This window comes from Neocloeon triangulifer, unplaced genomic scaffold (genome assembly GCF_031216515.1).
Source record: "Neocloeon triangulifer isolate White Clay Creek 2 clone unplaced genomic scaffold, ASM3121651v1 ptg000012l, whole genome shotgun sequence".
Taxonomy (NCBI): Eukaryota; Metazoa; Arthropoda; class Insecta; order Ephemeroptera; family Baetidae; genus Neocloeon; species Neocloeon triangulifer.
In genome coordinates, this window is record NW_026775554.1 from 16246653 (window position 1) to 16272430 (window position 25778).

General features: G+C 40.1%; 7 protein-coding genes across 14 annotated transcripts in view; 5 read left to right on the forward strand and 2 right to left on the reverse strand.

Moving 5' to 3' along the window:
• The first annotated feature begins 547 nt into the window (after positions 1–547).
• LOC132196632 (polycomb protein SUZ12) lies at positions 548–3952 on the forward strand. Its single transcript, XM_059619419.1, has 10 exons — positions 548–705; positions 779–825; positions 892–1072; positions 1211–1486; positions 1606–1808; positions 2117–2279; positions 2345–2559; positions 2616–2869; positions 3024–3209; positions 3266–3952. The coding sequence occupies exons 1-10, from the start codon at positions 609–611 to the stop codon at positions 3567–3569; spliced, it is 1926 nt and encodes a 641-aa protein (XP_059475402.1). The 5' UTR covers positions 548–608; the 3' UTR covers positions 3570–3952.
• Positions 3953–3961: 9 nt separating this feature from the next.
• Positions 3962–4914, reverse strand: LOC132196633 (uncharacterized). Its single transcript, XM_059619420.1, has 3 exons — positions 4510–4914; positions 4370–4456; positions 3962–4263 (listed from the first exon to the last, which is right to left on the reverse strand). The coding sequence occupies exons 1-3, from the start codon at positions 4522–4524 to the stop codon at positions 4072–4074; spliced, it is 294 nt and encodes a 97-aa protein (XP_059475403.1). The 5' UTR covers positions 4525–4914; the 3' UTR covers positions 3962–4071.
• A 65-nt stretch (positions 4915–4979) lies between these two features.
• Positions 4980–6507, forward strand: LOC132197431 (uncharacterized). The gene is made up of 4 exons (XM_059620720.1): positions 4980–5098; positions 5171–5282; positions 5565–5846; positions 5907–6507. Exons 1-4 carry the CDS (start codon positions 5051–5053, stop codon positions 6053–6055), a joined length of 591 nt encoding a protein of 196 aa, XP_059476703.1. The 5' UTR covers positions 4980–5050; the 3' UTR covers positions 6056–6507.
• LOC132197430 (probable ubiquitin carboxyl-terminal hydrolase MINDY-4) lies at positions 6442–9925 on the reverse strand. Of its 2 annotated transcripts, none has more exons than XM_059620719.1 (9): positions 9658–9925; positions 8597–8861; positions 8231–8487; positions 7736–8173; positions 7536–7687; positions 7291–7479; positions 6981–7131; positions 6718–6889; positions 6442–6650 (listed from the first exon to the last, which is right to left on the reverse strand). In XM_059620719.1, the coding sequence occupies exons 1-9, from the start codon at positions 9727–9729 to the stop codon at positions 6544–6546; spliced, it is 1803 nt and encodes a 600-aa protein (XP_059476702.1). In that variant the 5' UTR covers positions 9730–9925; the 3' UTR covers positions 6442–6543. The 2 variants fall into 2 exon arrangements, with proteins under 2 accessions (XP_059476702.1, XP_059476701.1); XM_059620718.1 differs by having other exon boundaries at positions 7736–8176.
• LOC132197432 (UPF0047 protein YjbQ) lies at positions 9867–13144 on the forward strand. The gene is made up of 5 exons (XM_059620722.1): positions 9867–10238; positions 10310–10364; positions 10478–10517; positions 11108–11149; positions 11218–13144. The coding sequence occupies exons 1-5, from the start codon at positions 10079–10081 to the stop codon at positions 11431–11433; spliced, it is 513 nt and encodes a 170-aa protein (XP_059476705.1). The 5' UTR covers positions 9867–10078; the 3' UTR covers positions 11434–13144.
• Positions 13145–14411: 1267 nt separating this feature from the next.
• Positions 14412–23991, forward strand: LOC132196509 (sex determination protein fruitless-like). 7 transcript variants are annotated; one of them, XM_059619220.1, is made up of 7 exons: positions 14480–14769; positions 15551–15855; positions 15964–16217; positions 16281–16472; positions 18353–18461; positions 18908–19150; positions 20081–20218. In XM_059619220.1, the coding sequence occupies exons 2-6, from the start codon at positions 15579–15581 to the stop codon at positions 19135–19137; spliced, it is 1062 nt and encodes a 353-aa protein (XP_059475203.1). In that variant the 5' UTR covers positions 14480–14769; positions 15551–15578; the 3' UTR covers positions 19138–19150; positions 20081–20218. The 7 variants fall into 7 exon arrangements, with proteins under 7 accessions (XP_059475198.1, XP_059475203.1, XP_059475204.1 ...); XM_059619221.1 differs by lacking the exons at positions 18908–19150; positions 20081–20218 and adding an exon at positions 23575–23991; XM_059619218.1 differs by lacking the exons at positions 18908–19150; positions 20081–20218 and adding an exon at positions 21846–22866.
• A 734-nt stretch (positions 23992–24725) lies between these two features.
• The window catches only part of LOC132196730 (tyrosine-protein phosphatase non-receptor type 13-like), an 83280-nt gene continuing 82227 nt past the window's right edge, over positions 24726–25778 (forward strand). The window contains exon 1 of the mRNA XM_059619563.1: positions 24726–24819. The gene's annotated coding sequence lies outside the window, so the exon portion shown is untranslated. The remainder of the gene's footprint in view (positions 24820–25778) is intronic.

A 25778-nucleotide genomic window follows, 5' to 3' on the forward strand; every position in this document is an offset into this window, starting at 1 on the left:
ACGGTGAAAAAGTGTTTCAACAATCGACGCGGTTCCAACAATCCAACTTTTGAATTTATTTTGTGTGTGCTTTTAAAAATTTGAATCAACAATCGCGTTTCAAATCAGCCAAATAAGAAGATGAATTTCTAAAAAAAAATTCAAATGGTGCACCATCGTTTAAATTTTTTCATTTTAGCCCAATTTAATGCAAATTACTTTTGGGACTCAGGTTGACCCCTGCGGAACACCTGATTTGAGATAAACAAAATGCACTATTAATTTTTATTTTATCAATTTGGACATTGCAATATAAAAAATGGACAGCGACACGAATTTTTTATACCAAAATTTGTGGAAAATTGGTGATGCCTCAAGGACGGTTTATGGAAATATTACATTATACATAATTAATTTATATATATATATTTAATCCAAAAAGAAAAAAAAAAGAAAAAGTTCCTCTAATGCTGATCCAGTTTGGCGCCGTTTGTGACGTCAGTTAGGTGAGCGTCCGTCAGTTCGTGCGTTGCCGCTGTTCCCGCCGGCGCTGTCGACCAGACAGACGGCAAAAGTTTTTGTTTGCGAGTGGGGCAAGGAGCGTCCGAAATTCTGTCTTTTCAGCAAACATGCCTCCGAAAAAGCGGGACAAGGACAATGATAGCGCGGCCAAGAGCGTCCAGATGGACCAGATGAACCACGAGCTGTTCCTGCAGGCCTTCGAGAGTGAGTAGCGCCCTGAAAGACGGGCCCTAATTGACCCAAAACACGATTTAATTGAATATGGCCTTGCTTTCAGAGCCCACGCAGATCTACCGGTTCCTCAAGACCCGCAGCCAGCTCTCGGTGAGTTCCTCGCACGCAAAAACCCTAGTTTTAGCGAATTTGACTCTTTTTCTATTTTGATTGCAGGCGATTTTCCTGCCGAGGACGCTGTCGTTTATGAAGTCGCGGATGTCTCGCTCACACAAGGGCCGCAAGGACTTCAAGGTGAACAACATCTTGGCCCAGGTGGTAGCCAACAAGAAGAAGGAAGCAGCCCCAATGGCAGACTTCATGACCATCACCTTCCTCGGGATCTATGATAAAAAATGTGAGGATAATCAAATTGCTCATTACATCTGTGATGGGCCAAAACCAATTTAAGTTTTCATGTGCCGACTTTTAATTCAAAATTTTAATTTTCTATGCAAGGTATTAAATCAAAAATTTTAATTGTAAATTTTTTTAGTAAATGGTGATTGTGAACCGGTAAATCTGGAGACAATTTTGCACAAGGTGTGCCACAAGAAGAGGAAAGATGTGACGTGTCCGAGTCTTCAGGTGGTGCTAGGAGAAAGCCAGGTGCCTCTCAATCCCAGCGAGGAGCACCCTCCAACACAGGCGCCAACAGTGTCCATTCCAACCGATTCTTTCACAAGATCCAACAACAACCTGGCCAAGTCGTTTAATCTAATGCTTAAGGCGCTCAACATGCCTCAACTGCCCGTCGAGATGGAAAATGGAGGTCAGTTTTTTATACAAATTATTTTAATATTATTTTTTTTATCTAAATTTTTAATGTGTCCTAAGCTTTCCATCAACTTGATTTTGAAGTGACTAATTTGATATTTGGTTATATAATAGAGCCTGCAGCGAAGAGGCGCCGAAGGGACGACGAAAACATTTACACAGCTGAACTTTTGCTCTTCGACAAAAACAATCACTGCAATTTAGTGGCTGGTGATTACGAGTTGGCCTTGAAGAAATTTGAAGTGCCCACCCGGACGTCCAAAGGCAGGGTCAACACGTGGGACAATGCTTTGGAAGTTCCTGTGGAGCTTAATAAGGTTAGTTGGATTGGCTTTGGATTTTAATAACCTGTTGATAATTAATGAAAAGAAAGGGAGAATTCAAAAGTGGGTCGTCTTATTGGACCCTGGAAGGCCTACATGTATCAGACTGCGTTCGGCACTGGTACTTAAATAATAATTGATTGAAAATGTTTAAATAACAAATTTGAATGCAGGGTTTGAATGTAAAATCTGGATCTCCAAATCGAATGGTTATTGATTTTTTTTATTCTTGCTTAAAAATTTAATGAGTTTATTGTGATATATATTTTCAAAAAATTTGAAGCATAATTTTGATTGTTTAGGGGTCTGGCCAGCTAGAGCTTTTTAGATCAGGTCCTGTTGTAAAGTTTCGTCTTAACTGGGCAAGTGAGGCTAGCAGTGGAATGGTCGAAAGGCCACGGATGCTTGAATCCTCCCCTTCAACAGAGAGCACCGGAGACAAAGAGAACGACACCCCAACTTCAGGTAGTGATCAACAACCAGAAATGCCAGAAATTATCATTTTTACAAACCACACATTTTTACGACAGACGGACAGATAAACGCAAGTGCCTCTAGTAACAAGAAGAAAGAAGGACAAAAGTTGCAAATAGTTTACCAGTTCCTTTACAATAACAACAGCCGTCAGCAAACAGAAGCTTGTGACGACCTCCACTGCCCTTGGTGCTCCTTAAACTGCGGCTCGCTGTATGCCCTGCTGAAACACTTGAAACTCAACCATCCCCGCTTCTGTTTCACTTATGTCGTAAGAAGTTTAATTTTCAATTTTTCATAAATTGTTAATTTGATGTTAAATTGCAGCCGCTTCCTGATGCAACAAGGATCGACGTGTGCATTAACGAGTACTTTGATGGCTCTTATTCCGGCAACGCCATTGATGTGATTGCACAGCCTCCTGGTCTGGCATTCAGCCGTGACGGTCCAGTGAGGAGGACCAGCATCACCAATGTGCTGGTGTGCAGACCAAAAAGACAAGCGCAGAATATGATGGAGTTCCTGGAGCCAGATGATCCTGACTTTGAAAACCAAAGGTCTTTCACCACTGGCCACAATCGGTACTTTTATTTTGTTTTTGCATCCTGTTTGTAACCTTTAAATTCTTTTGAATTGAAGGTTAGAAATTGTTATCATGATTTATTTATTTTTATCAAATTTTGCTCTTATTTAATTATGTTCTTTTTATTATACAAGTATTAATAATGTTTACAGACTGTATCACCATACCGAGACTTGCCTACCGATTTTTCCTAAGGAAATGGACGAAGACTCCGAGGAAGAATACGACCCGCCTTGGCTGCAGAAGAAGACAACGATGATGATTGACGAATTCACAGATGTCAATGAAGGCGAAAAAGAGCTCATGAAAATGTGGAATCTGCATGTCATGAAACAAGGGTAATTTAATTTTCTCTGTTTGGTAAATTCATATTTTGATTATTATTGAATTTCAGCTATGTTGGTGACTGCCAGATCCCTTTGGCCGTTGACATGTTCATCGAGGTCAAGGGTGAGGAAATCATTGCCAAGAACCTTTTCCGAAACTTCGTTGTGCACATGTCCTCGCTTTTCGACTTTGGCCTGATCAGTGCAGTCGGCGTTTACACCACCCTGCAGAAGCTTTTGGAAAAGGCCAGCAACCAGGAAGCAAAGAAGAAGCTAACAGAAAACTGGAAGGCCCAGCGAGAACACTGGCAGGCTTGCCAGAAGCCTCCGGTGCTGTCCCCCAACCATCCCACGGTCAGTGAAAAAAATTAGTTCTACCTTAATCAAGCGCACACGCAGCCCTTGTGGGGCACGCTCGACTGAAACGAGGCGTCTGTATTGTATTTCTTCACTATCATGATTTTACCTAATTTTAACTTGCTATTATATCAATTTTTGGCACTATTTATCATTCAGGTTACCGAACCAGTCTCATATTAATTATCCCACGTCGCTTACTTCTGCTTGCACGCAGCAACGTTTTTAGGTTAATTTTTACATTTGGGCACTATTTTTGTATAATATCATCATGTGTAGTGTGTCGTGACAGGGATTCTCCGTTGAGTAAATTTGAGTAACTGATTTAAAGTAGTTGCTAACTCAAGTTATTTGTGATATATTAAATAAAAAAATAAAAGAATGTAATGTCACTTAAACTTATTCTTATTTGATTATTGAAAGTAAAACATCCAAATGCAGGGAGAATTTTTTTAAGTTTAATTATCAGGCAACAAAAACTGGAAAATGAGATCATAATTTTAAAAATGATTTTGGATCAGTGATGTCCAACTGGGTAGTGTGCGTGCCACTCGAAAGCACCTTTCTCGCCGGTGTGTGCTCCGTACTCGACTTCGTCGTCGTGGCCGCCGTTTGGAGATCCACCGCCACTTCCACCACTGCCTCCACCACCGCCTCCACTTCCGCCCTCATGGTGATACGCAGCTCGTGCATATCGACCGTCGCCCTCCTGAATTAAAAATTTGAAATAAATTCAGTGCAAAATTTAAAATCAAAATTTCATTTAAATTTCAAATATTTTAAAAAAAATTAATTAAAATCAAGTAAAATCTTACATGCTGGGTGTCATCCATGTCCTCTTCGGCTAGTCCCTGGGCCTTGGCGATGGCCACAACGGCCAGTACGCAGAACGCAATCAAAATCTGTTGAATTTGAATTAGTAAAACGTGTAAAAGTTTAAAATCCAGGGTCTAACCTTTTTGGAGTGCATGATGGTGGTTTGTGATGAGTTGGTGACTGCGGGCTTTTATATAAAGTGGAGCTGCTCGCACTTTCCCTGCGGTACGATATGGTGACAGCGGCGGCTAACTTTCCGCACCAACGCGCTGCTCAAACTTTTTTGTCGGTGCTTTCTTTCTTTCTTCTAGCAAGTGGGAAAATTATCAGCGCGAACGAATTTGGAGCAATCTCGTGCCAATGATCTCGAATCAAAGCCTTTTGTCCGCAAATCGACGCGTTAAGTGAAAAATAATGCCCGAGGCAAAATAAATAAAGCAGATATAGAGGATTTACACCTCCGTTGATTTCGTTTTTTGATTCTACACGCCTCGTCCGAAATGTCATATAATTATTATGCTCGGAGTGAAAACATAAATCTCGGCGCGAATTAACCTTCACCCCGAGCCACCCTTGCTCACGGGGCACCACACCCTTCTGCATCGCGTGACCAACAAGTAGTGCTGGGTGTGGTTGCAACCTCCAAAAAATGCACTTGCCAGTCCAGTTTTGTTGTAACGATGGCGCCGCGTGTTTGCACACCGACAATCTCCTCGTCAACCCCGTCCGTGAGTTTTCCTACCAAAAAGACAACAAGTCTACCGCTCGTTATTTATTTATTTGTTTGTCATTAACGTCAGGTGAGCACCGCTCTGTCCAGCGACACTCCGGAATGGCTCGACATGCCGGCCATCGGCCAGTTCAAGGTTTGGCAAGTTGTGTCTGGGGTTACTGCTGCCTTTGCTTTTATCGGTAATTTAATTAAATATTAAATGCTAAAATTGAAATTTTATTGCTCTATTTTTTTAATTAAATGGTATGTATGGTAGAGATATTAAATTAATTAGTTTTTTAATTAATATTAAAAACAAACTTCACTATAAAGTTAAATAATATGTCTTATAATTTGTATTTATTAGTTTTTACTAAAAATTTATTATAAATTTTCATTTTTGTCATTTTTTTTTCATAATATTTTATCTTAATAAACGCTTAACATCAAAATTGTAAAAGTAAAAACTAATTTTTTGGCAGTAATTTTTTTATGCTGCTGCGTGCGTTTTCGAATTCCGCGCACCAAGGAAGAAATCGAAGCTGATTACGTTCGCAAGAAAATCGCTAGAAAGTTTCGTCGTCACCTTCGGCTCATCCAAAACGCAGATATGGACGAGATGGACCTGAAAAGGGCGCTCGATCGAGTCAGGGCAGAGTTCAAGTCGGACACGGAGAGCGTGGCGCAGTCCGAGGCAATTTCAATAGGATCCGTCAGCTCAGCTCGGTCCGCCACTTACAGAAAAGCCAGCGACCTTCTGGCAGGTTGATTCTTGATGAAACACAGTAATTAAATTTGGTATTAAACTGAAGTTTTTCTACCAGGAATGACTATCGAAGACATTCCGCGAGAGCGAACCATTGGGACAAAGCTGGCGGATTTTGTTGAGGCTGCACTGATCACGCTCAGGATGCGGAAAAGATCGGCGATGGTACCTGAGGATAGCAACTTGACAGAAACTGTCGTGGCATGAAATTATTTTAATTTAAAAAAAAACAATAATTTTAACCTTTGGTTGTTTCTAATTTGTGATTAATTTTTTTTTAAATCTGAATAGCAATAGTTAATTTTTTAGAAGATAAATTTATTTTCTTGATAAGTTTTTACTAGTGGTTTTTTGTTGAAAGTCTGCTCTTTATTGTGTATATTGCTAGGTGTAACAATAATTTGTGCGCCTCGTGGCTGAAAAATAATTTTGAAAAATGATCGATTCAAAAATCAAATTTTCTTTTAGGAAGTTATTATTTTCAAATAATAAGTAAAACAATTAAAAAGATTATTATTTATTTTACATTAAACCATTCAAATAAACTCTTCAATAAAAGTTTAATTCAAATTTTTCATACTTTATTTGTAAATGTTTGACAAAGGTGTAAATTTCAATTGACTAGAATGAATAGGAATTGTGTAAAATCTAAATTCTACATTAAATAATCACTTGCTGGCAGTATTTTTGCTACATTATTTCGGAATCCATTGGATTTGAGCGCCACTCCACTTGGTCCTGATCGTCATCTCCAAATAAGAGGCAGTTTTCTCTTCCTCTTCGTGCAACTCGCCTCCGGTCGCTGCGACATTATTATATTTACATACAAACACGAACGCGGGCCGATAAGGCCTATTAAATCATTTTACTTATCGCGGCATTTTTTATTCCGTCGCCGTCGAGGATCTGCAGGCGGAATGCCAGTTCGGCCCTCCAGTCGGCCACCAGTTTCGGGTTGACGGACAAAATGACCGAGTACTTATCTGGTCCCAATTCCACCACCCAAATGGGCCAGCGCGGCGTTTTCAAGCACGAAGGCACCTGGATCGAATCGTGAATTATGAATTGCGAGGGAAAAAAAAGTGGAAATAAAGTAAAAATAGGCACGTGCGCGCCGTCTCTCGTGTCGCACCCTAATGTGGCCGTAGTGTTCCGCCAGGGACAAAAGCCCGATCTCCGCCCTTTGTTTCGCCTCCCTCATGTCGAGTCTTCCTGTCAGGGCCAGATTGACCAGGGAAACATTTGCGCGGCTCAACAATGGAGGCCGACCCCTGAACTCGTCGCTGCAAAGGTTCATTTTTTATTTACAGAGGTATAATCGTGTATATTTCATATATTATATCGGCTGGGGAGCGCATGTGTGTGTGTGTGTGTGTGTGTGTGTGTGTGTGTGTGTGTGTGTGAATGAGATATCCGGCCGTTGCAAGCATGTGTAGACTTACAGTCCCTTTGATAAGACGAGGGAGGCGACTAACAAAAGCAGGCCACCTGGAGCCTTCAGCTGTCCCACGTGCCGTTCGACTCCTGCCGCGGTGTCCTCCATCGAGTTGAAATGCAGCAAAATCATTGCCTCCGTAATCCCGTCTCTCCTGTAGCGACCGCAACCGACGAGACGTTCTTCTTCCCCGCAACTGAAAATACATATCTTTTTAATTTTTGATTAAAAATAGCTGAAATAAATATTCACATTGCTAAACAGGCTCTGCTCTTCTGGCCGCACTGCCATAGGATTTCCGACACGGCCCGAATAAAGGCTTCCTCTTTTTTATCAACCCTGCAGAAAGTTACCTCTTTTGAAATAAAACCCTGAACCACTGCCAGAATTCCATTAATTCCATTCTAAAAATTAAATGATTGATTTTTGAATTTTTTATCTTAATGTTCAACCTCGAAATTTTGGAGACCGTCGGCGCCGGGTATAAATAATTGTCTCTCTTTCCATTCCTTAAAAAATTGGCCTTCAGGTGTTCCAAGAAGGACGCTTTTAAGCTCCATGGCCGATGGAAGGGTCAAAGGGCGAGAGCAAGTTTCTTCTGGCGGAGGTGCTGTATCGGTTTCTTTTTCCAGTTCCGGCATTTCTTTTTCAACCGTAGTTTCCATTGTGTCGCTTGGAGTATTGACAGATTCGTTTTTTAACTTTGGTTCTGGCAGTGTTGTCACTTTCAATAGCCGTTTCTGGGAGAATATTATTTTCTCTTCCTTTGGCAAAGGTGCATTTGACACTTTTGTTTTCTCAACTGTTGTCGACTCCATCTCACAATTCATCTTATCACAACTTTCTTCCAAGCTGTCGACTGTTTCATTGATTCCTTCTGTTTCTGGAGTCTGCTAAAATATTTAATGTAAAAAAGATTTTTCATCAAAATTGTAATATTTTTTTACCTCAATATCAAAATTGTCTGCTAAATTGGTCACTACAAGGTCAGTCTCAATTTCTTTTAAATTGTCATCAGTTAAACTTAAGCTGCTGTCGTCAATATTTGATTGCTTGACTTCAATTTTATCAACCTGATTTCCACTTGCGCTTTCACAACTGCTTGCTCCTAATTTTTCTGATCTACTACTTGGTTCACTAATTGGCATTGACTCAGTATCATCATCGACTTCTTCAATTTCATTTAAAACTAATAGTGAAGACGCTATAAATAAATAAATAAAACAATTTGATTAAAATTATATTGGTATAAATTAATTATGATTTTTTTTTCAAACCGCTCTAGAATTTAAGAAATATTTTAATTTTAGCACCTGAGAGTGATATTTTTTCATTGACATCTGTTAGTTCCAGAATTTCCTTCTCTTCCCTGTAAGTGTTTGATGCGTTTATTTTATTTGCAAAAAGCGTGCTGGCTTTTTTCCCTAGGGTTTTTGTGACCAGCGTTTCCAGAATGCTTCCCTCTCCCTTAGCCGGTCGCTGGAGACCCAATAATGAGGACAACAGATGTCTGCTGCTGATTGAGTTTGGACCTCTCGGAATCTCCACGTCCATGTTAAGGAGAACAGAATGGAAGCCCTGCGACAATTTTTTTTTTATTGAAAAAAATTATGTTATGTTTATTTAAAAATCTCTATTGTTTGAATCATCAGTTTTTCTTAAGAATAATTATTTTCTTAAATTAATTTAAATTTTTAGCTGCATATGATATAATAAAGAGCGAAGAAAAGGAAAGAATTTTTTTGTCAAGTCCTCATTTATATCAAATGCCAGAGCATTTGTTGGTGCTCTAAATTTCAACTTTATAATTTATAGCACTTGAGGCGCGCAGCGGCAAAACTGGCTGGCCAAACAAAAGCCGAGTGTGTAAATCCGCATGAAGCCTTTTCTCGCAAACGGGGCACTTGACGCTAATTGATGAATATTTCATACCGCTCCTTCGACGACAAGTTTAATCCAATTTTGGTCACAAGTGTGCCAAAGATGTTCCACCTCTGGGCCGCAGCAGCCTTATATATTACAATGCCGTGTCACATTGTTTTTATTGCGCGGGCCACGGGGGCACGCGGCAGCTCTGGCTTGTTTGATCAATACCATTCATAATTCGCGATACCACACATTTACTATGATAGCAGAATGTTATTTTTGAATGGCCCTTTCTATTTCTCTCATTCAAATTAGAACACGTCTCGCCCAAGGACGGATGATTTATTTGTCACTTACGTACGGGAGCACAGAATTGATTATCTGCACTGCATCAACAGCAATTTTTGCCGCATTCGCGCACGTGGAAGATTCCATTCTTAAAATTGCTTGTGTGCGAGTGGCCAGTTTACAGCCCGATTTCACCCGTTCTCGGCAGAATTTGCTTTACCTTGGTGGATAGAAACTCCCTGATCAGCGACAGGGCGACATTTTCCACGGTGCTCTGCAACAAATCGCCCATTAAGGCCAGTCCGTGGCGTGGAAAATCGGAAAAGCAGGGGATTCAAATTTCAAATGCAAGACGCCAGAAGTCGGAGGAGCTTTTCGCGCCGCTTTTGTTATTTTACGGCAGCGACGGTGGAGCCATCTGGCGGGGAATCTGGAAGAACAGCCCAAAAGACGAGATTCCGCCTGGTTGTGTGGAGAAAGACGCCCGTTTTCGGAACAAATCTCGCGGCTGGAAGGCCAAAAATGCGTCTGTAGTGCGGTGGTGTTGACAGACATGCTCAGCGACCGCCGATTGTGGTCTTAGCGTTGACAAGAGTGACAAAAACGGCCGCATCCTGAGTCGGTCTTCGGGTCACGCCAACATGGCTTCGTCCAACAGGGACATTCAAATGGGCTCGGCGTGGCTGCAGCGCAAAATCAACCTGCGGCCCCAGCACCGAGGTGTCCACTTGGTCACTGACGAAATCCTTAAGCCCATCCCCGAGCTCTGCCAGTTTTCCGTGGGACTCTTCCATGTACAAAGTGAGCGTTTCCCGGCGCCTCAACCGCAACACCATTCGCTAACCCTATCTTTTTCTTATGTGTTTTTGCAGTTCTGCACACCTCCGCAAGCCTGGCACTCAACGAAAGTTGGGACCCTGATGTCAGGTGAGACTTGATTCGATTGATTAAAATTAAAACCGCCACTTAGGGCTAGAATTTTTGCGGGTTCGCCTCACTGAGATGTTCCATTTGTACGAATCATGTTTGTTTGGTTGCAGGGATGACATGGAGATGATGCTGAATAAGATAGTGCCTGAGGTAAGCACTGGCCTGATTAGCTGCGGGTCTTTTTGGAAAGAGTGCCTTCTGCACTAGTCTTATGACTCTAATTGCAGTGACAATTTTTCTCATTAAAAGGGAAAAAATTTCACGCCCTTAAATTTTCATCTGCATTCATGCAGTAAAAGTGAGTGAACCCTTTAAAAACACTTAAATTTAAAACATTTCTTATAATAATAAATATTTTACTAAAATATGTATTTAATGCACAGTTAAAAAATGACCATAATACTTGTAGCGACTTGGAGGCTAATAAAAATTTGTGCGCTGATCCCTTTTAGAAAAGATCATCAATTTCTTTTTAAATTAAAAAATTGTATAGATTTCCTCCTTCAATGCAGAATTACTTATGTATAATATTATTAATAATTTAATATATTTTATCTTACAAGTTATGGAAAATAGGAATATTGAATAAAAAAATAAAAAAACATTTTTGCAATAATCCTTTCCTAATGCAAATTTCAATTTGAAACTTTTTGCATATTATAATTTTTTTTAAATAATTTTTCTTAAATGCAATTTTATTTTAAAATTTAATCTAACTTGCCCCTTGATGATTGTTTCAGGGAATGCCGTATCGCCATTCTTGTGAGGGTCCCGACGACATGGTACTTATTATAATTTTACTTTGGAGCTGCTCACTAAGCCTGAATTTGTTTGTCTCCTTCAATTTTAGCCGGCCCACGTAAAGGCATGTTTCCTGGGTTCCTCTCTGACCATCCCCATCACGGACGGCAAGTTGAACCTGGGCACCTGGCAGGGCATCTGGCTGTGTGAGCATCGGAACCACGCAGGCTCCCGCAAAGTGCTGGTGACCCTGAACGGGTGCATGAGGGACTCAAGCCGCAGCCCGATTTCGCCGGTCTCGCCAATGGCCTCCACCAGCAGCTAAGGTGGCCTCGCACCATTTAACTAAGCAGATTAAGAAAATGGGCTCACCGTGCATTCCCATGGTGCAGTTTAAGCTACCCCCTGCATTTATCGTTTCCTCGTTCTGTTCCAAGAGAAAAAAACACACTAAGTCGAGAACAAGCTTTTTTGGCTGCCACCAATCAAGGGTCTGCACAGCACAATGTATGTAGGGATGAGATGACGGTCGGTTCAGTTGCCAAGGTGTTTTAAAACAGAGCTGCAAGGCAATCAAAAGCACTACACGTCACAATGCGAGCAATGCCTAAGAACAAATCCTGTCCGAATGCTACAATTCCATCCAGTTTACGTTGGCTGATGGCTTCTTAAGATTAAAAAAAATACATGATGATGATGAAAGAAAGAAAAAACGAAAAATAAATACTTAGCGTCACAGTAATTCATTAGGCACGATTCAAATCAAACATTGACTTTTCTATTGCTATAACAAACTAAAAATTATTATTGCAACAAAATGAGGCAAACTTGGTTAATGAAGACTCGTATCTGTACTCGATGCAGCTGTTGTTACCAGTTTATACTAAAAGATTTATTCATGATTCTTGCCTTTGGAGTGGAGGTGTTGTTTTTTATTCAGTTGGAGAGCTTTTGAATGAGAGACGCTGAATCATTATTTCTTGTTAACGCCGCTCAGTTTTTCAGTCAAAATTTAAATGAATCCATGTGTGTTTCATATTTCAAAAGAGAACTGGTGTGAGTGGGTTTTCACTGGTCCAAATGAGATAATTATAAGGCCTCTGTTAGCTCTCGCATTATTTCGTTTTGCCTATATTCCCGAGTAAGAAGCATTCCTTTGTGATAATTTTGTTCATTTACATTTGTGTTGGGAAAACACAGTGATATTATAAATCGTTATTTTATCAGAGTTTAACCAGATTGAGAACAAATTAACTTATTGAAAAAAGGACCACAATTTTTTTATGGTTTAGCAGTTATACAAAGTGATGTTAATATTTATTTTGCGTTGGTTGCTCTGATATAATTTCTAATTAGTTAAAGTTGACATGCACATTCCAATACTGCAAGCACTCAAAAGTCCCGTATTTCATTGTGACTTTGCCTCATTTTCGCGAAATACGGCAAGATTTTTTGATAATAGACTACGAGTACTACCTACGTGCCAGCACTGTAATTGCGTTGCGTGCCCCGAAACAAATTTCTCATATAATTTTGAATGTTGTGTCCATAGCTTATGTGCAATTGTCTTTCCTGTGAGTGTGCTACTTCTTCTTACACTTGCGTAGCGTGTAGTTGATGATCGATTGATGATTTTTTAAAGACAAAACGGCAAAAGAGGAGCACAACAAGAAACTCATATTAAGGCTATTATTATGATTATCATTACGATTCACTTACTAGTCTCTGTCCAAAGATGTGAACGAGGCGTCGGGCGGCGTTGAGAACGCCGCCCGGTGGAGAATCGCCACTCAAAATACACACTTTTTGTATATTTAAAGAAAAAAAGATGAGATTTGAAATGATGGTGGCTGTCATTGTAAATTATGATTGACGTGCATTCTTCGTTGCAACGAAGATAGGTTGTTTTTTGTACATAGTGTAAATGTAATAACTAAAAAGAAGATGAAAAAACGGAGAACATTGTATGTAGTGTTTGCTGCCGCCGCTGCCAATTGTTAATTATTTTTCACGGACACACATACACACACACACACCTAAACTACACACATACACTCACTACAAAACACTTTTGGAACAATGAAACTCAATCATTGCCCCCCCCCCCCCCCCACAAATAATGAAAATTGAACGACGAAAAAGGAATCACTGCGACACATTCTAATACTGGACCTGGCCCAGGCTAATATGAATTATTATAATATTATTATTGAGCAAAAAATGACACACTTCAGGTTTTTCGTTTTTAATTCAGGAGGAGGTGCTCCGCGTAATAAATCACAACCCATCCAATGACCCAACAGGGTTGGTTTTTATCAAAGTAAATTTTAATCATGTTGCAAGAGTCACTTTTTAAATGAATCACACACTTAACGCAAACAAGTAAAATATTATAAAAAAGAAAGAATGGGAATATTATTATCCATTATAATTCTTATTGGCTCTGATTTGTTTTTGTACTGCATTACTATTGAGGTTTGGAAGCTTATCTGTATGACATGAAGGATTAATGAAAAATTAAAGAAATTATGAACGGTGGTGCTGCAACGTCACAAAAAGAATGAACTATTGACATGACAATGTTGCTTGTTACCATCACATCAATAAAAGTCATGATATGAACCTGCTGTGATTTTTTATTTCACCTACACAATTTTTGTTTGGATCGATTTGAGTTATTTTATGGATTTTATGACTTAATTAAAAATCAGCTTTCACTATTAGTTTAAGAATTCCATCTTTTCTAAAGAAAAAAATTGGAGCTCTGTTTTAAATATTTTATGAACAATTTAATTTGTTTTAAAAGGTTTAAATAATGCATAATGCGCATAATGATCCACGCTAATTTATCCAAATGTGCTCAAAATGGAGAGAACTCAGATTTTTTTATGTGCGTGCCAGTGGCAGCTGCTCAAAACGTGTTCACGGATAAGGCTGTGAGCAGTGGTGAGGAAGTATATATTATTAGAGAAATGGAATTTCCTTTTATGCGTCTTTTCAATATTGCGCCAAAAGTGTCCGGATTAGACTTGAAAAAGGAAGACGAAAGCTGCCGAAGCCAATCGAGGACATACGAAGAATGAGTTTATCCAACCTAACAGAAATTGTATGGATTTAAAAGAACGTCCTCTTTCCATAATTTTTCCCTATGACTGTAATTTTTTTAGTTTAATAGATTTAAAAACTTTGTTTTAAATTTAATGAGCAGAATTTTTTTATGACTTTAGGCTAATATTAGTTTAAAAATGCGGGACTGCCTGGGAGATTTTTGTCATCAAGTTGGCCAGCTCTAGGATAGGTACACTTTACGGCCGACATTTGCAAATGTGATGAGGGAGGTCACGTCGTGAGTTTATTTTTTAAAGGTGAGTTGCTAAATCACGCGAGTTACCTGCGAATTAACGCTTCATCGTGATCAGGATAATTTTCTCTAGACTCGGAGTGTATTTTGATGGGGGTTGGTTCGGGTGTAAGGGCGTATCGATTGAAATTCGCGGCGCTTCCTTTCCGCCCCTTCGTCCTGGGATACACGTAGCGTTCAGGGTCCATTTTCCCTAGCTAGGGTCGTTACACCGCGGGGTTAGAGGCGCACTTTTGCAGCTCACAACTCACCCTCTACAACTCGAGGACGAACGCAAAGTGTCATTTAATGCTTAACAAAGTGAGTTTCTGTTGATATTCGGTGTTTTATTTGTAAATATTGAGGTGATTAAGGTACGAGATGAGGATAAAGCAGCGACTTATTTCGTAGGATGGGGCCGCAGGGGTATTCGGTCGTTCCATCATGTCGCCAGTATACAGCGCAGGGCCATTGCTTTGCGGCATTTTTCACTCCTGCTCGATTTCAACGCATTTTTATATTCATTTTCCTTGAGTTCTTGTATTTTGTTCTACCTTCTTAACCCAGATTTTGCTTTTGCGCAGGTATTACGAGTTCTTTGGCAGTGTGAATTTTTTCATTATAGTTCTTATTTTTTTTAATTTCCAAAAAATTTTAATGGTGTCCATTTTTTCTATATTTTTAATTGAAAAAAAAAACAATTTAATTTTAGGTATGTTTTATTAAATTAATTTTTTTATTTCTTTGATTTTGAAGGTAATTTTTTTTTCAAATTTTTCATAAAATGGCACTTGTTAAACTCAATAATAATTTTAAGTGACTGACTTATTGCTGTGATATAAATAAATTTTTTAATTTAAATTCAAGCCTAAAAATATGAGACGAGTTTCTAGACGTTATTCCAAGATTAAATTCAACCATCAATCTTTTGTAAAAAATTCTAAGGTACAAATTTTTCTGCCTTGAAGTTAATGAAACGGCAGCTCTCCCTTTTGATTATCCTCCAAGTCAAGCAAGATAATAGAAATTAACTAGAGCTGATAAGATAATGAGTTGTTAGACTTTTGACTGGTTGGCCAATGTGTGTTTTTGCTGCTTGCAGACCTGCCGCAAGAGAGAGACGTGCAAAAATGGGCGAAGACCAGGACCAACAGTTCTGCCTCCGGTGGAACAACCACCCCACAAACCTTGCTGACGTGCTGAGCAGCCTTCTGCAGAGAGAGGCTCTGACGGACGTCACCCTGGCCTGCTCGGGCCACACCTTTAGGGCGCACCAGATCATGTTGTCTGCTTGCAGTCCTTACTTCGAGGCGCTTTTTCTTCAAAACACACACCCCCACCCAATCATTTTCCTCAAGGATGTCAACTTTGTGGAAATGAAAGCCCTGCTCCAGTTCATGTACAAGGGTGAGTCTCCTTAATTTGAGTTAAAAATTTTCCTTATCAATTAATAAAATTCAAAACAGCTATTAACTTTGCATTGAGATTGTATTAATTTTTCTGTAATTATTTCAGGTGAGGTCAACGTTAGTCAAAACGTTCTGCCTCGCTTTCTGAAAACAGCGGAAGCGCTTAAAATTCGAGGATTGACTGATGGCTTGGGTGGCAACGGCCGCAAGGAGGCGTCCACAACCAGTGCCAATGAAAAGTCGTCTGACCAAAGAGGGGCCTCATCACCGCCTCCCGAGAAGAGGAAAAGACGGCACTCAGGGAATGCTGTAGTGAGATCAAGTCCCATCCCAAACAACGACCACCAGAGTGACTCACAGGTTTGCATTCTAGCAGATTTTTTATTATTTAATTTTACTTACTTTACATTATCAAAATTACAGTGCAGCAGTTACAAGAGCAATTCCAGTCAGGCGGCCTCCCTTTTAGCTGGGGGCGAGTTGTCAGTTGTGCCTCCGTCGCAGTTGGAGGCGGATTTGGAGCAGGAGGTCTTGGACGTCAATCCAGATGAGTTGTCAATCAAAGAGGAAGACAACGACAATGACGAATACCACGACGTAGAGGCAGTGATGGCGGTAAGAATTTTTAGCACATCAAAAAAATCCTTAAGGGCGATTCAACCTTTTCACCAGGGCTAATTCTTCATTTGATATTAAAATTTGGATCAAATAATGATCAAACTGGATTATGTTTTTACGGGGAAATGGGTTTTGAGTGCAAGGCAGCTAAAATTTTCAAATTAAAGTTTAGCCCAGAGTTACTTTTTTGGGTTTGAATTGCCCTTAGCCTAATTATTTATGAACTCTCAATGTGCCAGCATTGTGTTTCGACGTCCTGTTATGTAATTCAAAATTTTATTGGTCACTGGGAAGTTGAGTGACCTGATTGTAGGGAGCTTTAGTTTTAAGTCAGAGACTTATTAAATGCACACGGAAGCCCTTGAGTTTCAAAATTATGTAAAAGGGCTGAGACTCGCAGCCGAACTTTGCTCTACGCCAAATGCATGGGGAGCCCTATTTCAAAGCACTCTGTATAAAGACAGGTAATCGGAGACCAAAGACTGATTCCCAATCCGGTCGCTGTGACTTTTCAAACCACAGTCTGGCCGCCCCCCAATCCCACTGTGACCTCACTTAACACGAGTGCCTGCATTTGTTGTAGAGCAAAGAGGCGTGCAAAGTCGACCCTCTCCTTGCGGAAGACGAAACCGTTTTGCGCTACGCTGCCGCTCCTCAGCAGCCTGCCCAGCCAGCTCCGCCACAGGCGTACGTGGCGACCGCGTCCGAGCTTCCTAGGGTTAACATTTTCATTCCTAAGTGGCAAGAACAGCCGCAGAGGATGACGCCGCCCTCCACGGCCGCCGCCAGAGGCAACAAATTCCGTACTTGCTGGCTGCAGACCTATTCGTGGCTTCAGTACGATGTTGCTAACGACATCATGTACTGCCAGTTCTGCCGTAAGTGGTCCAAGATGCTGCCTGTACGCACCTCGTTTGCAGACGGCAGCAGAAACTTTCGTCACGAGATTGTGCTGCACCACCACAAGTGCAAGGCACACCACATGTGCATGCAGAAAGAAGAGGAACAGGCGTCCAGCCCGTCGGCCTATTGCCTGGACGAGAATCCCCAAATGTGCAGAGATTAGCGAGCTCATTTCCGACATGATGAATGTGATGACCAAGCTGTGAATGTTTATCCGAGATCAGGAATCTCTGTCGTCTATTCGAAACCACGCAATCTTTTTCGATGAGATCAGGCATCTCACCAAATTATAAAATTATCGGAAATTATTTCATATATTGTCTCCAATGGGAGACGGTTCAAGTAGTTTGCATTCTAGTTTAAGAATCAAATTTTATTTTCTGTGTTATACTGATTCCAACTATTTTGTATTTATCGGTGTACTTTTTGAAAATTTAATTAGGCTGGTCCGAGTCGTGAAAAAAATTCAGGTCTGGAACTTGAAATTTAAATTAATATTTTGAAACTATGTCTTCAGCCATTGAGATCTGGAATCTCAAAAGAAAATTTTTACTAGGTCTGGAACCTTTTTTCATTCCTTTTGGAAAACGTTTTTAGAAAAATATTTTCATAATATGGCTGGTCCTAAATTTAGTCATGCAAAAGGTGAAACCATCGGCAGGTCCTAAATCCTTAAGTAATATTAGTCAGATGTTAGTGTAAGTGAAAGAATCGAGAATTGAATTGATTGATAATGGAATCGAAAAATTCGAAACGTTTGTGGCATTGCAGTGTACCTGTTGCTGTACAATTCAAAAATATAATATGTGTCTGCACCACTGTGAAATATATTCTTTGCAAAGATGATTGCTACTTAGCATGAAATAAATAATCAAAATAATAATTCTCTCTTTAATTTAACTTGTAAAAAAATGCTGGCAGATTGATGGATTTTTAACTCTTTTCATTCATAATAATTTTATCTCTTTTATCAGGATGGCAGTCAGGACGAGACATTAGATAATTCAAACTTCAACATCTCAGACTTGAGAGACACTGGGCAACCCTCAGGCGCAAGCAGTGACCCTCTTGATGGACTCGATGGTAAGTTTGCAGTCTTTTTATCAGACTCCCCACATCCCCGACCTTATCATTAACCAGTGGTGGTCTCAAACTGGCTGTGCAACCAAGCATGCTTGTCACAAGTGCATCATGCCAATCAAATGCTGCACAGACTTGTGGTTTTCAGTTGACGGTAGCTTTACTAACCGAAACTTGCTTGTGGCTGCTGTGCATGCGTAGTTAGGCTAAATCACTGCAAGTTTGTTGGCGGAGAGAAATGGATAAAATATTTACACAATAAGAAAATATGGAAACAGGCTAACCCTCGGACAAGCTGACGACCAGACAGCATGCTGCGACTAACTAACCCTCACTCACTTAAATTATTAACCCCTCAAACGGTGGCAAGATTGGGCTTTCAACAGCAGACAGTGACACCTTCACAAGCAACCATTGCCAACCACCTCTTTTGATTTGATTGTTCGCAGGTCAGATTTTTGTATTTTTTGAAAAACTGAAGGACTCGCCCAATCTAAGCAGGTGTAAGCTTTGCGGCAAAATCGTGACCCACTGTAGAAACCATTACCGTGTGCACTTTCCGGGCAAGTTCCGATGCGCCCTGTGCGGCAGTTATTTTACCCGCAGAGACAATTTGCTCGCGCATTTCAGGGCGAAACACCCCTTCGAGCCTGTCCCTTACCTTCTGAGTGCAAGCTAATTCTCTATTCAAGGTTAGTTCCTCTTTCTCACTCTGCTCATTACGGGCGCGCACGCAACTGGAACCTCGATCAGCGTCGGGCCTGCATTTAGGTGGTGCTGGTCTTCTAATTAATTCGCCCATCTCAATCTTAAAAATCTCATCTCTCACTTGTTATTACATTTTAAATAGCCCATCTTTATAATGCTGAGTTTAGCCTTTGGTGTGGACAAACAACATTGGCAAGCAAATTGCACTGTACATTCTTAAATTCACACTATGATCATCATACTTTCAGAGCTGAGCTATTTTACTGAATCCTGAATACTGGGCTCCTTTCCTAATTATTTTGTTGAAACTATTTATGGTTGCTGAATTTCAGATTTCTTCTTGTTGATCTTGGAATCCAAATCTTAACCAATTTAAAAAATCATTCTTCAATCAGCCATTTTTTTTTACTTTTTTTATAATGAGCAATAAGTTTAACTGTGATACTTAAAAGTGAAAAAAGTTTAAAATTATAAATTTTATCAATTAGCAACCTTAAGAGTTTCTCTTCAATTACTTTTGGGTGCGGTGAAAATGTTCATGTATCTCAATTCGTTCAAAACCTCTATTGATTAAAAAAGTTCTTTCTCGCCCCCTCACTAAAATCCCTTGCCCAGAACGCCCAAAATTAACGTCCAGTCCAATCACGCATCAACTCGGTCAGGTGGAAGGCATCCTAACCGGAGCCGGTGGCGGTTTGATTGGTGTACTTAGTCGCTAGTCTGGTTTTGGTCTCTTGCGGTCCTCTTTTTCTCCACACCTCTTTGCCTGTGGCTGTGTGCGCTCGACGCGGCAGGGATGATCGAACGGTGTCTGTGGTTGGGTTGCTCGAACCAACCGTAGCTAACCCGAGCGGTGCAGGTGTCGTGCCCTTGGGCGCGAGAGGCGGCGCGCACTGACGGCGTCTCTGTTGCAGTCGAGGGCGGCGGCGGACTGCCGAGTCCGCACGAGGTCAACAGAATGTTCAGGAAGCTGGAGTCCGGCGACCGCGAGTGTCTGGTGTGCTTCAAGAGGATCTCCAACTACCGCAACCACTACTTCACGCACCGGCCGGGCAACTTTCGGTGTCCGGTGTGCCGTCGGAAGTTCGCGCGGCAGGACCAGATGAAGCAGCACGCGCGCGCGGTGCACCCGTTCGACGTCGCGATGCCCGCCCAGCTCAAACCGCTCGCCCCCAAGCCTCTTGCCTCCCGCTGATCAGGCTGTGTTTCAGGGTGCGCCGTTCGCCACCGCGACTACGACTCGGTGTTCATTAAGCTGGCGACGGGCGCTCGCGAGTGCCGCCTGTGCCACAAGGTGGTCATGAACTACGCCAACCACTACCTGGTGCACTTTCGCGAGAAGTTCTCCTGTCCCTACTGCCCTAGCTCCTTTTCCCGACCCTCGTACATGAAGCAGCACATTAAGGTCAACCATCAACAGGAGCCCAAACCCCCCGTGCCCGCCTCGACGTAGCCGCCACCCTTATTTTTTTTTCACTTTTAAACAAGAGGTCCCAACAAAGAGGTTGTTTTTGCTAATCAAAATCTCACAGTAAAAAAAATCTGGAATCTTACAAATCAACCTTCTTACTTTCTCTTTGGTGAGATCTCTTGTTTGCCCATACTCGCCCGCCGAGACAGTTCCTAATTTGCTGAGTGACGCGCGCGACCCCCAAGCGCAGCTCTCTAATGAATAATTTTTTGTTTGACCAGGACTTATGTAGAGAAATAACCATGTTGATCCGCTGCGTTGGCCTGCTTTCATCCATTGTTCGGGGCAAATATTTGATTAATTTTTTACTACTGCTATACATTTACATCACAGGAAACCACTGGAAACGGGCCAGTTATTTGCCATTTACTTGCCATTATTTAATTTTATACTCAAATCAACCGTTACCATTCAGCTTGATGAAAATGCAGTTATTTTTTCTTTGTTATATTTTTTTTCTCTCCCTAGTAGTCTCGAGTAGCAATTGTTGAATTCAGGCCAATACGTTGAGTAGCAAATATTGTAGATTACATTTTACTAGTTCATATATGAATTGCATAGAAAGTTGAGCTCCCAAAGAAGTAGAGTCAAATGATTGATGCTCACCAACGTGTATCTTTTGTGCATTTTTATTCGAGAAAATCATAAAAGTAATTTGTATGAATGATTATTTAGCTGAGAAAAATATGCGCTAAATCTATTCGAGTTGGATATTTCAAAATATATATTAATTAACTAGTTATTCGTCTGGGACAATGAATGATTTTATAAAAATAGCAAAAGTATTATGATGACAATTTAATGAACAAAATGTACAGTACGATCTAGATTTAATAAAAGATCCGCCGGGTCTTCCGAGAGATGCATCTAAACAAGTATTTGAGTGATTTTTTTACATCTTCTGACGAACCTCACGTTTGGAGTGATCTGTTTTGTTTTGTCCAGTTTTCAGTTTTTTATTTTTTTATTTTGATTTTATAGTGCATGTCTGCATTGTCCTTTGCTTCAGTCAGTGTTGTTTGTCGTTTTGTCCAGTGTGGCATGTAGCGTTTGATTGATGCTCACGATGCCCCCATTAATCAAGCGGCACCAGCAATGCCAAGTGAGAATTTAATTATTAAAAAAAACCACCAACCAACCAACACCCTGTGCAGCATGAAAGGTGACCTCTCGAACGAAAGGAATATCTATAATTCGTTTCTTTGCAGGAATGGCAAACTTGACTTCGGATAGCGACATAAAAGATCAGAAATCCATGTTTTTACGCCTCCCCAATGGCCAAAAGCAATGCAGACTCTGTTACAAAGTAATATCCAACCTCAAGAACCACTACTTGTCTCACAACCCTGGCAACTATCCGTGCCCCTTCTGTTTCCGGCGCTTCTCCCGCAAGGATAACGCCAAGCAGCACATCCGACTCAAACATCGCATGGTGCCAGGATACCTCGACGCCAAGATTTAATACTTGACTTACTTTTCGGGGGTGCTTGGCAGTCACTGGTGGAGGATTCACCCTACTAACATTGAAACTAACCGACTGGCAACTGCCCGCAAAACTGCAATTTATTTTTCAAAGTCAATCAAAACCATTTGAATTGCAAGTAATTAGTCTTTTAATACACAATTGAAATGCCATGCCTCAATTTCAAAGTATGCAGTTTTCCGAGCAGTGCCCTTTGTGGGTAAAATCCTGACCAAATAGCCAAGGGAGCTTCTCATTTCTTTCCATTTGATGGGGAAAAGTGACCAGAGACATTGTTAAAATTTCCTATTTTTGGCAGTGTTTTGTAATGCTAGTTCACTAAAAACCACTCTTTGTGCGTGCATTGTACATAATACACGAGTAAGTTGAGAGTTAAGTAATCGAACAGACAGACAAACACAATAGAGTTGCGATGCCTCCACCAGTGCTCTTGACCCACAGGGCATAAAAAAACTGTTTCCTCAGTTTGATCTGTAAATAGCATACAAGCGATTTTAATTGTTTCTTGCCGCGTTAGCAAGACTGTAAATGGAAGTAACTCGGTCTCTCTCTTTTTATTTGATAATCAACTAGAAGTGTGCCATAATACACTATACTATTTAGTTTTATGTACGGAAGAAGAAACAAGCAAAGCGATTTCTTTACTAAGCTTCACAAAAAAAAGTGTAAAACGTGTGCCATTTATATTTTTGTTTAGTTCTTGGTTGTGTTCAATGATTGCCGATTTGACTAATTATTTTTTTTTTCACGCCGCTGCCATGAAACGATTATGTACAACCGATAATGTTACGGAGTCGTAATATGTTGAGTAAAACACACGCGCGCATTCATACAATGTTATTGACTAGTCGACTTGTTTTTTTGAAGTCGTCAAGGTATGTCTCGACTTTAGTTCGTAAGTACGGTTCCTTTGTGCCATAGTTTAATCAACTATTTTCTAATTAATTAATTATTATTGAATTATACTTGCTAAATATGCCGTGCATGTTTTATCTGTGTGTGCTTAATTTCTTATCATTGTATGATTATCCATTTTTTTTTTAACCAAAGTCTTATACTATAATTATATTTACTTTTTTCTGTAACAAAAGTCTAAAAAAAATGTAAAAGGGTTAATAATCTAACCGAATCAGAAACCACGGTGGAGAAAACGAAAAACAGCCATTTTAGCTCTAATTTTGTGAAACCGGTTTTTCAAAGTCACTCTTAATAACAGTGTAGATATTAATTATTGCCGAGGAAGAAAAATGATGTCTCTGTCTCTGTATACGAGCGAGGAGAGATTATTAAAAAAAGGTCGTATCACCCAAAAAACCACGCACATTTTGATTTCTGCCCTTTCTCTCTGTCTTGCTTTGCATGGTTCGCTTGGTGTGAGCAGTCCCGGAATAAAAAGTTCTTTTGTTTGTCCACTTTTAATAAAAAGATCTGTTGTCGTGGACCCGTTTTTGCAGCTGGCAGTTACCACAGTCTCTTCGAGGACGGACCCGGACCGCAATTCAGGTGTCGGATGTGCGGCAAGCAAGTGACCAACAAGTGGCACCACTTCCACAGGCATCAGGCCGTACGCAGCGTTTGCCCAATTTGCAGGGCCTCGTACAGTCGCAGAGACACCCTGAAGGCGCACATCAGGGCGAAGCACCCTTACGTCAAGTGAAACATTTGAAAATGATGAAAACCCGTGGTTTTTTATGGGACCGACTGATTTTTATATTCAATTGTAATTTTTGAAATGAGTTCCTTCATCCATTGCAGCATTATTAACCAATTTTTACAATATTTTCGACCTGTGTTTCGCTCTAAAAATGGATAATAAGCAAGAGAGGTGCATTAGTATTTTAAAATTGTTTTTAATTTGAGCAAGTCGCGCTTAAAGCATTGCGCGGTATAATTTTTTTTTTAATTATTGTTCATTTAGATAATTTTAATTAAGCTTAATAAGCTCGTTATTAAAATTATGGGAGTAATTTTCTCTAGAACATGATAGTATTATAGCATCAAATAAATATGAGTTTTTAAATACTTTTGAATAGTTTGGTATTTGTTTTAACCTCCGGCTTTTTTTAACGTTAGGTAGATCACGCCCATAATTGTTAACAGAAGCAGGAAAATAGAATAAGAAATAATCCTGCTTCATGGTATTTAATAATGTTTGACAAAAATTAGAAATTAAAGGATATAATTTTTTGTGAAATTAATTCAAGTTAATTGTTGAAATAAATTTTAACATTGGATTCTATCCTCTTGCTAGCCTCTCGCATTTTGAATAAATCCATGTGATTAATTTTTTGCTTGATATTTATTTCTGCACGAAATTTATCTTAGACATTATTATAAAATCATAAACTTTTACTTGTTTTATTAAATTACAAACATTTTAATTAAATTCATTTTCCCTCTCCGGATATATCTTTATATCATTACAACATGCTATTTTTTTCTTGATCGGAGGAAAAGACTCATATCAGGTGTTTTCAGGTTCAGGTAGTTTTCAGTTGCTCGCCTAAATTAAGTCTCTCACGAATCTCGTCATCTCGCAATAGCCCGCGCCAAGTCCGTTGATATAAAAAGAAGCGCGCCTTTGGTGGGCGGGGCGTCAGTTTCCCATTCAAACAAGGCGGCAGCTGTGCTTCAGGCCGACGGTAGCCGCGGATTTACGCCGAAAACATCGGCCTGGCCGAGTGAAAGCGCCGAATAAGGTGAGTGCATTTTCTTGAACATATTTTCCGTCGATCGACAGTAGTAAGGAGACGAGACTGGTCGTTCAAAGCACAAAAACTCGGCGTTTTCCTTTCGGTCAGGTGCATCGGCGCACCTGTTCGTGGTGATTTATGGACGGTTCGGCATCGTGTTGGGGTCAAAGGGTCGACCCCTGACAGTTCTGCTTCGGACGTGCACACCCTCAAGGGACGTGGGCCGAGAAATCGGCGGCGACAGCATCTCTTAGCAAACGATTAGGTCGCCAAAGACGAGGGTGCTGATGTGTGGGGGCGGTGCACCTGTTGCGTTCTCCCCCGAGTAGAAAATTACACTCGAGAGAGATCACTAGAGGTGATGAAAATAATTTAAGTTATTACTGAAGTGTGTCTATTTTTCGGATTAAAAGTGAAGAATAGATGAATATTTGTCAAGTTTTAAATTGTTCAAGGCATGCGGTAAAATTTTGCGAGGAAGGAAAAAATAAGAGAAGTCGTCTCAAGAAACTTGAGAAATCGTGCGCATCTGATTACCCCTTCACGCAATTATTATGACGGATGCGCTTCCTTTTGCATACTAAACGATACAATAATCATTTTACATATCCTGCAGAATGGGATAAAATAAAAATATAATTTAATTTTAATAAATTATGCACTTTTACTTTTGGCTCATGCATGTAATCGTGTGCTAAATTATCTCCGTATACATTTTTTACTGCCAAAAATTTGCCTGTTTTCTTTTATTTATGACAGTTAAAAAAAAGCATGAAAGATTTAGCCTAATTAATTTGGCACATTATTTGCATTATTCAAGGTTTTTTATGGCAATTTTCTTTTTCTTTAATCACATTATCCGTATGAGAATTTTTACATAATATACTCAATTTTTAATTAAGAATATTTAATGATTCAATCTGTTCTAAAATATTTTGGTACTGTTTATAAGATGTAAAGACTAA